Source organism: Hordeum vulgare, unplaced genomic scaffold (genome assembly GCF_904849725.1).
Source record: "Hordeum vulgare subsp. vulgare unplaced genomic scaffold, MorexV3_pseudomolecules_assembly, whole genome shotgun sequence".
In the NCBI taxonomy this organism is placed as follows: Eukaryota; Viridiplantae; Streptophyta; class Magnoliopsida; order Poales; family Poaceae; genus Hordeum; species Hordeum vulgare.
This window is the reverse complement of record NW_025422655.1, coordinates 9,522-19,730: the sequence shown is the minus strand read 5'-3', so window position 1 is coordinate 19,730 and position 10,209 is coordinate 9,522. Positions and strand designations below refer to the sequence as shown.

General features: G+C 41.6%; 1 protein-coding gene across 2 annotated transcripts; it reads right to left on the bottom strand.

Moving 5' to 3' along the window:
- Positions 1-4,579: 4,579 nt before the first annotated feature.
- On the bottom strand, positions 4,580-8,956 carry LOC123422052 (cysteine-rich receptor-like protein kinase 26). 2 transcript variants are annotated; one of them, XM_045107650.1, is made up of 7 exons: positions 8,860-8,956; positions 8,485-8,766; positions 7,356-7,540; positions 7,037-7,286; positions 6,667-6,883; positions 6,439-6,562; positions 4,580-5,711 (listed from the first exon to the last, which is right to left on the bottom strand). In XM_045107650.1, exons 3-7 carry the CDS (start codon positions 7,515-7,517, stop codon positions 5,532-5,534), a joined length of 933 nt encoding a protein of 310 aa, XP_044963585.1. In that variant the 5' UTR covers positions 7,518-7,540; positions 8,485-8,766; positions 8,860-8,956; the 3' UTR covers positions 4,580-5,531. The 2 variants fall into 2 exon arrangements, with proteins under 2 accessions (XP_044963585.1, XP_044963584.1); XM_045107649.1 differs by having other exon boundaries at positions 6,667-7,286.
- Between the last annotated feature and the right edge of the window lie 1,253 nt (positions 8,957-10,209).

The following is a 10,209-nucleotide window of genomic DNA, read 5'->3' as shown; positions in this document are numbered from 1 at the left end:
GGCTGGTGGGACAGCCCAAAAGGGCCCTATGCGCCAAGGATAAGAAATCAAAGAGAAAAGAAGAAAAAAGGAGGTGGGAAAGGAGAGAAGGACTCCACTTTCCAATCCTAGTTGGACTAGGATTGGAGGAGGACTTCTCCCCCCTTGGTGGCGCAGCCCTTGGGGCTCCTTGAGCCCCAAGGAAAGCCTCCCCTCCCTCCTCCTATACATATGGAGCAATTAGGGCTGATTTGAGACGACTTTCCCACAGCAGCCCGACCACATACCTCCACGGTTTTTCCTCTAGATCGCGTTTCTGCGGAGCTCGGGCGGAGCCCTGCTGAGACAAGGTCATCACCAACCTCCGGAGCGCCGTCACGCTGCCGGAGAACTCTTCTACCTCTCCGTCTCTCTTGCTGGATCAAGAAGGCCGAGATCATCGTCGAGCTGTACGTGTGCTGAACGCGGAGGTGTCGTCCGTTCGGTACTAGATCGTGGGACTGGTCGCGGGATTGTTCGCGGGGCGGATCGAGGGACGTGAGGACGTTCCACTACATCAACCGCGTTCTCTAACGCTTCTGTTGTACGGTCTACAAGGGTACGTAGATCACTCATCCCCTCTCGTAGATGGACATCACCATGATAGGTCTTCGTGCGCGTAGGAAATTTTTTGTTTCCCTTGCGACGTTCCCCAACAGCTTGGTGCTCTATGACGTTCTCCACCGTGTGGTAGAGGGTCGTCCAGCGCTGGATGAAATCGCGCAGGGGCTCGTTCTGCTTCTGGACACAGTGTTGGAGCTCCACGAGACCAGCAGGGCGCTTGCACGTACCCTCGGAGGTCTTGATGAAGACTCGGGACAGATCTGCCCAGCTGTAGATGCTTGACGGAGCGAACTGGTTCAGCCAAGCTCGCGTCGAGCAGTCGAGCATCAGGGGGAGATGTTTCATGGCGACCTGGTCATCTCCGGGGCCCGTAAGGCCCACCCCGCAGAGGGGTGCGCGAACGGCGACGGTGTTCGGGATTCCTGGAACGGCTGCCCCCTTTGCGTCGCTGATGAGAGTCGGGGCTGAAAACCGACCGATGCGTGTTCGCGTGAACAGAACTGTTGTGGATCCTGTTGTGCGACTGGAAGACCGCCGAATTTTGCTGTTGCGCCGTATGCAACAGGGCACAGATCTGCTCGATCCCTCTACCAGCCTCTGAATCAGTCGGTTGGAGGGAATCGGCTATCTTGGCAACGGCAGCCAGGTTGAGGACGAGTGTGCGGAACACCTCGACGTTGCTCTGGTGAGTGCATCGACTGGCAGAACGGTGGTGTTGACGACGAGCGCCGGATGATTCGCCGACCTCATGCTCGTTCGGACCAGTTTGGAGGGGACTTTCATGGGAATCGGCCATGAGAACTTTGGCTGCAGGCCCGCGACCCAAGTACTCGGAAGGTAACTCGGTCGGAATTGAGTCCAAGCACTGGGACGGCGGCGCGACCACAACCGAATCGAGGACCGCCACTTGAGAGGACGCGTTCTGTCGCGCTTGGGCGTGTCGCACCCAACGCTGGAGCCGCGGACGGCGGGACCGCTTGTTGCGGCGCGTGACGGGGGCGAAGATCGACACCGGGGCCGATTGCTGGAGAAGAAGGACGCCGCGGGAACTGGCACGGAAGTGCGTAGCCCCGCGACTGGGTAGCGCCTCGACATCGAGGGGCGCATCCCGAAGCCATGCCGAATCGTCGACGATGAAGGAGAATGCGCCGAAGAGGATCTCATGACCCATGCACAAATCTCCGCCGGACGACATGATGAAAAGATGAAGTCGCAAACTCGCCGGAAGTCGCTTAGACGCCTGCCCCACGGTGGGCGCCAACTGTCGTGGGTATAAGTCTGAAAGTAGATGTGTAGGGTACGAAAGGATGGGCAGAGCCTTAGCTACAGCGAGGATGTATGAGTTCAGGCCCTCTACGGTGGAGGTAAAAGCCCTACGTCTCAGTGCTCTTGGGAACTTAGCGTCGAGTGGAATATAGGATTACAGTAAATGTCAATCCCTGCACCAGTGGGGAAGGGCGGCTTATATAGAGTGCGCCGCCCTTCATAATGGCCCGGTGGATAGGGGTGAAATAGTGGTGATTAAATGCATATGTTACAGGTAACGTACGCCTTAAATGTTAATAATGGTGTATGAAAACGTATGACCGTTGCCCTCCTGGGAGGTTACGAGGTACAGAGTGGAATCCAGTCGGTACGTTAAATACGCTCCGAGTGCTCGTCACCGACGTGATGATGGGGAAGTCTTTAGTTCAGTCGTAACTGTCTAAGAGCATTGTCTTCTATGAAGGGTAGTCTTTGGGTAGGACCTATAGGACAGGCCTATGACCCTACCCTAGGACTATAACCGCATCAATGGATGAGTTATTTTTAGCGTGCATAGTTTTGTTATTTCCCATCGTAACGCACAGTCATATTCACTAATACCACATAAAAAAGCCACAGGAATCTGGGAGATCCTCTGATCATAAATGCCACGGGAAGGTTGGCTAGTGTAACCATCCCGCCAACAAACAAGCACGGTTGTGCTAGTATCTTTATCTAATAATAAAGAGGCTATTGCTTCCGTCAGAAAACCCATTGAGGTGATTTTACAAAAAAGTCGTTACTGTTTATGACATTAAACTCGTACTATATATTAAATATTTTTTTAAATACGCATATCTTTTAAACCGTAACTCCAAATTTAAGATATTATACATGGAATTTGATTAAAAAAATATGTAGAATTTAAATATGATATTATTTTATCTGTTAAACATTTAATAAAAATACTATCTAGGGTGCAATCTTAATAAATAAGTCATTATTCGTCTTTCTTTCATACCGGTACTCATCCGGGTTGGGGATGAACACGTCAACAAAATCAGGATTAGAGATGAAACTGAATGTCACTTGACTGATTCTTTGTACGTATTAAATCTACATGCAAGCCGTGTTAAAATAGAAGACCTGTGAAATTTTGAACTGCATTTTTGTAGGATAAGACCATCTTTATTTGTATCGTAACTATAAATTCTCAAATTATAGACATTTTTTATAAATTAAGAGCGTGTGCCGTGTGGTATTTCTTTATCCCGTTGCAACGCATGGGCCCTTTTGCTAGTTTTAACCTATATGCCTTTTATTCATTCTTTTCTCTTATTTTTTCGTTTCCTATTTTTTTGCTTTCTATTCTTTCTTTTTTTCTTTGCTTTCCTTTTTTGATGAAGTGTCGGCAATTACGTGATTTTTTTTCTATTGATGAACTTTTTTAAATATACATGAAGTTTTTTTGAATTTTTATCAACTTTTATCAAATTTAATGATTTTTTTAAAATTGAATGAACTTTCTTTTCTAACTGATGAAGTTTATTCGAATACGATGAACTTTTTTCAATATACATGAACTTTTTCTGAATTTCTATGAACTTTTATCAAATTTAATGAATTTTTTTAAATTGGATGAACTTTTTTTCTAACTGATGAAGTTTATTCAAATACGATGAACTTTTTTAAATATACATGAAGTTTTTTTGAGTTTCTATGAACTTTTATCAAATTTAATGATTTTTTTGAAATTGGATGAACTTTCTTTTCTAACTGATGAAGTTTATTCGAATATGATGAACTTTTTAAAAAAAACATGAACATTTTTTGAATTTCTATGAAATTTTTTCAAAGTAAGTGATATTTTCTCAGATTTAATGAATTGCTTTCAGTTTTTCAAGATCAATGAACTTTTTGAAAAAAACATTGTTTTTTTTCAAAATCAATTTTGAGTGAACTCTTTCTATAATTCGATGAACTTTTTTACAAAATCATGAAGTTATTTGAAGTTTGTTAACTTTTAAAACTGTATGAGTATTTTTGAATTCATGAATTTTTCGTTTTCCAGTTTCTCGTAGTTTTTTAATGATCAAACACACTCTACATGGGCCGGTCCAAGAGGAGGGCGCTACAGGCGCCAGTTCCAAAAAAAAAGAAAAAAAGAGCCAAATCGAGCCGTCGCCGCTCCGCTCCGCCAAAAGAAGGAGCCTCCCCACATCATAAAAAAAAGAGCCTCCCCGTAGCCCACCGCTCCCCCTACCCCATCGCTGGCCGCTCTCCGCTCAAATTCATACATACTTGCTTGACTCAATATGGAAATCTCTTGTACGTATAAATTATTTTTTCCTCATTCATGGATTGTAACATCATGTTTGTACAATTATACAGATTAAATCCAGAATATTCATGGGGGATTGGATGATTTGCTCCACTTTACAAGGGGTTGGATGATTTACCCCAGTGTTATCTCAATGACCAGTGATATCTTGCTCTCTTGTTTGCTTGCTGGTTAGGTGATCTCCGGTGGTTGTTGTTTTAGTCCAATGATCACACTCAAATCCAGTCCCCATATTATTTCTTCCACTTAACGTCTTTTGTTTAAACGTGTTCTACTAATAATATGCTTGAAAGAAATCCCCATTGCATCCTTAGTCTGTTATATTGTGTTTTTTTTCCTTTTCTCATAGCCTCTATTTTCTGTTATTACTTACCTTATTACTAAACTATTTCCATGTATGTTGTTCTTGCAATAATTTTTCCTCTATTTTCTGTTATTAGTTACCTTATTACTAAACTATTTCCATGTATGTTGTTCTTGCAATAATTTTTCTTGATATTATCTGTGATTTCACGGTAAAGGGGTGTCATGTTTGTTTTGTAGATCCATGTGCTAGCACCTCTTTCTCTGATGTTGACAACCATGATGCTAATGGGTTTACACTTAGCTAATGTTGCATGCACCGTTGTGTGTTTTTGCTTCCGATTTATTTTTGGTTCCATTTTCTTTCTAGACAAAGAAACCTCTAGTTATAATTTATTTGTACAATATTGTCTTTGCTTCATTAGCTGTGCATTGCGAAGAGAACTTTGGAAACTTTGGTCTTGTTAGTTCTCGAGATTGTTGTATTCATTGGAGCTTTTTGGCATTGTATGAAAGTTTAAGCATTATCTACGTCATCAATTATATGGCTGACATTGCTGCAGTTATTTGCATCATCAATCATACGAATTACCACTAGGTGCGGCAACGACGAAGACGATGACCTCTATGCGCGGTGGAGACAAGACGTGCGACGGGCGCATGAGACTAGTGGATTACGGCACAGTATGTATACTGGATGAATAAACTTTATTTATGTTGGATGTATCGATGAACTGCATGTATATATGTGGATGTATGGATGAATTGCACTATTTTTTAAATTAAATCCACAAATACTTACTGGTGGTGTGCAAGTTCAGACCCATGCCGCCACTCGTAATAAGGCGCACAATACTAGTAGCCAGTTACCAGTGGCTAGTTACCGCGAAAAAGGTTTCAGTGTTGTAACAAGGATGTGCGACTAAAGCAAGTAGCGTCATGGGACTGCTGGCTCTGTTCCTCAAGCACCAAAGCCCATACTCTAGCAGCACAAATTGTTCTAGTGCAAGGATCCGAGTGGTATATATATGTAGTAACTCGGAATTGAAGGAATAAATTTTCAACATACCTGGATCCTCTCCATTTCGTGAAGCCTGTCAATTATGGCTTGTGCACTAGCTGGTCTGTCCTTTGGATGGTACTGTGTGCAATTTGAAGCTATCTCGTAGCATACACGTATTTGTCCGTAGACTGTGTCTTGTTGTGATCTCTCCAACCTATCAGTCCAACTTTCAAATACCTAAAAGAATAGCAATGGTGAGTTATGGTCTATGAAATGGATCAGCAATATCTTTCCATATAGGAATCTAAAATATGTATAGTATATACCGACCACATACATTCACGCAGCAAACAAACAGAAAAATTCTCTAAAAAGTAAACCATGTCCCAATTAATTGAAGTCGGATCTGTGACCATGTAAATTACACTTCAACATTTGACCAGAACAAGTACAAATAAAATGCAAAGTCCTTCTTGCAAACAATAACCTACTCCCTCCGTCCCAAAATAACTGTCTTAACTTTGTACTAGCTCTTGTATAAAATTGTACTAAGCTTAAGACACTTATTTTGGGACGGAGGGAGTATATGATTATATTTATTTGGAAGACATTTTCCTTTCCATAGTTCCTGCACATTTGTAGTAGTGCCAAGTTTCTTTAAATACTATCATTTTGTACCTTCAGAAACATGGGTACCTGTATACCTTTTAAGTTTCTATTGATTCCTCATAAGGAGTAAGTTGATGTTTTACCTTAGCAGATGGTAATTTTACAGGTGTGCTTTCAAAACGATACTATGCAACATTTCAAACTAAAATGTAGTGAAAATATGCGAAGTACAAGCGTGACAACTATTTTCAAGTCGACCCTTCTTTTTTTTTTTTTGCGGAGAAAGTTGACCCTTCTTAGCCAAAGGAAATTGAGCTTTTATCTTTCTAACAATGGCACGTATTATTGTTCTTACATCCTCAATAGTTTGATGCGCCTTCTGTCCGGTCAGTATTTCCATGATAATAATACCAAGACTATACAAGTCACCGCTGGGTTTGATTCCACTCCCTTGAAAACGTTCTGGGGCCAAATATCCCCTGTATGAAAATATAAAGGTCTGATCGATTAATCTACAAAGAGAGTACAATTAAATCACATAGCACATATAGACTGAGCTTTCAAGATGAGTTTGCTAGCTTACGTTGTTCCTGATACAGTTTTGGTAAGCACTTGGCTTTGATTTTCATCTAAGCACCTTGACAGGCCAAAATCAGTTATTTTTGGTACCATGTCATTGTCGAGCAGTATATTGGCGGGTTTCAGATCCAAGTGAATAATACGGTTGTCATGAAGGTATTGCAGGCCCTCGCAGATCCCTTTGATTATTTTGTAGCACGTTTCCCACTCAAGATGTGTATCTATCAAGGGGAGAGGAGAAACCGGGTTTATAATTTGAGATGCTTGATGTGTTAACTTTTGAATAATGAATCTTATATACTTGTACGACACGTTACGCAATTTGTAGTACATGAAGAAAATAAAGAGAAAAGTTAGAGGCCACATGGTCGTACTGATATAGTTATCAAGACTCCCTTTAGGCATATACTCGAAGCACATCAATCTTTGGTGGACATCTGCCATGAGAAGTTTTTTGTCGCATCTTTCCATATTTCTTTGTCTGTCATCACAATATCCCAGGAATCTTACTACATTTTTGTGTTTTGCCCGTATCAGGCACTGAATCTCTTGGTCAAATTCTTTTTCATGCATATAAGCTTTTGACAGCCTCTTCACGGCAACCTTCTTATCGGCAACTTTCCCCTATTGCTCATAGGTGTTAGCATCGGTCTGGATTTTCAAGTCAAGCATAATCAATATTGGAATGTATACCTGATAAACCACTGCAAATCCACCGCGTCCAATTTCCATGTCATCGGAGAAATGACCTGTGATGTCCTCCAAAAGTGATAATGGCAGGGCCTTGGGCTCAGCTGTTTCCTCGACTAATATATGCTCTAGGTCTCGTAGTGCGGTAGTAGCTTTGTGGTCCATTTGTAGTCGGTAGGTTCTTTTCCCTAGAAACAAGAGCAAGGTCATCATGTATGCATGAGCAAATGTTTTAGCTGCCAAAGTAAGTATTTCTACAGAGGAGTACTGTAAGTTGCGGTTGCCATGGATGCGGCAAAATACAACTCGAATATTTCAAACAAATTTTGAATTCAACTTTTTAGCATATAATAGATAGTTATTGAACTCTTACGGTGCACAATCAATATGGTAGCATAGTGGTAGCGAATCTGTTGTAACTTCAGCGGCAAGGCACTAGCAGCAGCTATTATTTTCTCACACTTTGTCAGTTTTACTTTCAATGATAGACGGCGTTACATTTAGCTATTTTCAGCATTTAACTTCGAAAAACTCGATTTGTTTCTGGAGAGCCCAATTACCCCCCGCGGGGGGGGGGGGGGGGGGGGGGGTAGCAAGCAATGAGGATACCGTCTCCTCGTATCTGAATTATAGCTTCCGGGGTGCCTAGACAACCTCTATGAACAGTAAATTCAAACAAATAGAAGAAAAAAAACTAGAACTTTGCAACATCAAAGATAGTCAAACTTGTAGGTTTTTGCTAGTTTTCATGCCAAAATATCATGTAGAGAAAGGTGTACAAAGGAGTTTCAAATTTTAATGCTAAAAGTGTTGAAAACTTCAAGCTCTGAAATCTTTTTTGTGTTTAGAGCCCCTCGAATGGTTTTTTCACATGAAAACTTGCAAGCACTACAAAGTTTGATCATTTTTAATGTTGCAAAGTTTCAGATTTTTTAACTGTTCATAGACGGTGCGTAGGGAGGGAGCCGGGAGCTGATCATCCATTCTCTATACCCAAATTCGAAGTTTGCATACAGTATGAGCTAATTGGGGATTCTCCATCCGAATCCCCAATTACCAAAGTAGCTAATTGAGCAGTAATATCGATATACATATATATGCAATACTGAACGAATTAAGATCACTCACTTACCTATATACTCCTATTACGCAAAGACCTGATGGCTGCATGCATCGATTGATGCAGAGGCCGGGGGTTTTGTTCCTCCTTTTAAAAAAAACGCAAAGACAAGAAAAAGCAGCAATTTTTATTTTGACCGTCCTTGTTGTGCACGTACAGCTGCGACTCGAACTCTCTCCGAGCCCGTTATGTGTGGATGGTGTCCCTAGGAACTTTCAGCGTAGTCGCAGATTGATGGAAAGTTGATCTGCCAGAGATCTGCGAAGATTGGTGGAAAGTTGATCTGCCAGAGATCTGGGATCAATGGTGAATCAGCAGACGGCAGATCCCCAGTTGCAAATAACAAGCCAACCTACATATATGCATCTCAGACAGGATGTACACTACCTGAAAGCCTTGCTGCTTGCGGCCGAGTAAAGTGAAGACGATGGAGCTTCAGATGGAAGTGGAGGAGAAGGAGGGGATGCGAAATGGAAGTGGAGGAGAAATTGTACAATAATTGAGCTTCGCAGCAGCTGCGTGTAGATGACCATGTGTGGGTGTTTGGTGGGGGGGGGGGGGGGGGGGGGGCAGCTTAGTTAGTGATGCAGTATGGAGACCTCGATTGATAAGCGAGTGGGCAAGGAACGCGCAGCGTCGGTCCTTGGGAATTGGATTACCTTTTCAATTACAAACAGATACGTAGTCAAGAAACAATAAATATACGACTGCAAAGGCAACGCATGAACAGCAGCTCATCTTAGAGCATGGTTCATAATACAACCAACAATCGTTTATAAGGAGTTACTATGTCATACAGAGCCAATCTAATAGCCGGCATATACAATAGTAAATTTTAAATGTGTACTACTTTAGTAATAGTTGGTCCACCTTACAATCTCACAGAGTGTTTTGGGTCTCATGCTGTAGCTGGCTACTCCCTTTGTCCGGTAAAGAGTGTACGTTCAGTTTTAAAATTTGTCCATAAAAGAGTGTACTTTTATCTTACCAATGCACTTTAAAGTAGAAAGAAATGCTTCTCTTTCATCACACGGTAATCAAGATCAATAACATTTTACATATAATCTTTTTAATTTTTACATGCACTTAGCTCATTGAGGGTTGGATAATTAAAGAGGAGAGAGATAGTGACTTGCACATTTCCAATGCATTTTTTACTTCACTTCATAATTTGTCTTAAAATATCTATATGTACACTTTTCATCGGACGGAGGGAGTACTCACCAAGAGCCCGGTTCTCTTCTCTCTCCTCCTCTCTCTCATCTAACTAAGCAAGGATATAATATTCTAATCCTCATAGTCTGATTATGTCGTCTTATTGTACTTGTTCTTAGTGTGCCATGGGAGACGTGCAGTCTGATTCGCCATACACAATCTTTATCTATACCTAATAATAATAACTATTCCTTCCATTTTCAAATATAGGACCTTTTGAAGATTTTTATTATAAGCTACATACGGACGTATATAAATATATTTTAAATTGTAGATTCACTCATTTTGCTTCGTCTGTAGTCCATAGTAAATTTTTTAAAAGGTCTTATATTTAGGAACGAATGGAGTAGTAATTAAACATGCTCGTGCAGTACTGGAATCGCGTTTTGTCCTGAGTTCCTATTCTTTGCCGAGTGAATTTTATCGGGCACTACATTCTATCTATTGAGTTTGATCCGTATCTGAACTTGACGGTAATTCGTAACTCGACAGAGCGGTGTTGTTTGTCGAGTTCTGACGAAA

Coding starts and splice junctions, on each gene's coding strand:
- LOC123422052 (XM_045107649.1), bottom strand. CDS start 7,517: ATGGACCACAAAGCTACTACCGCACTACGAGACCTAGAGCATATATTA. Junction 6,563..6,666: donor AAAACTGTATCAGGAACAAC/GTAAGCTAGCAA, acceptor ATTTTCATACAG/GGGATATTTGGCCCCAGAAC. Junction 5,712..6,438: donor CGCATCAAACTATTGAGGAT/GTAAGAACAATA, acceptor CTATTCTTTTAG/GTATTTGAAAGTTGGACTGA.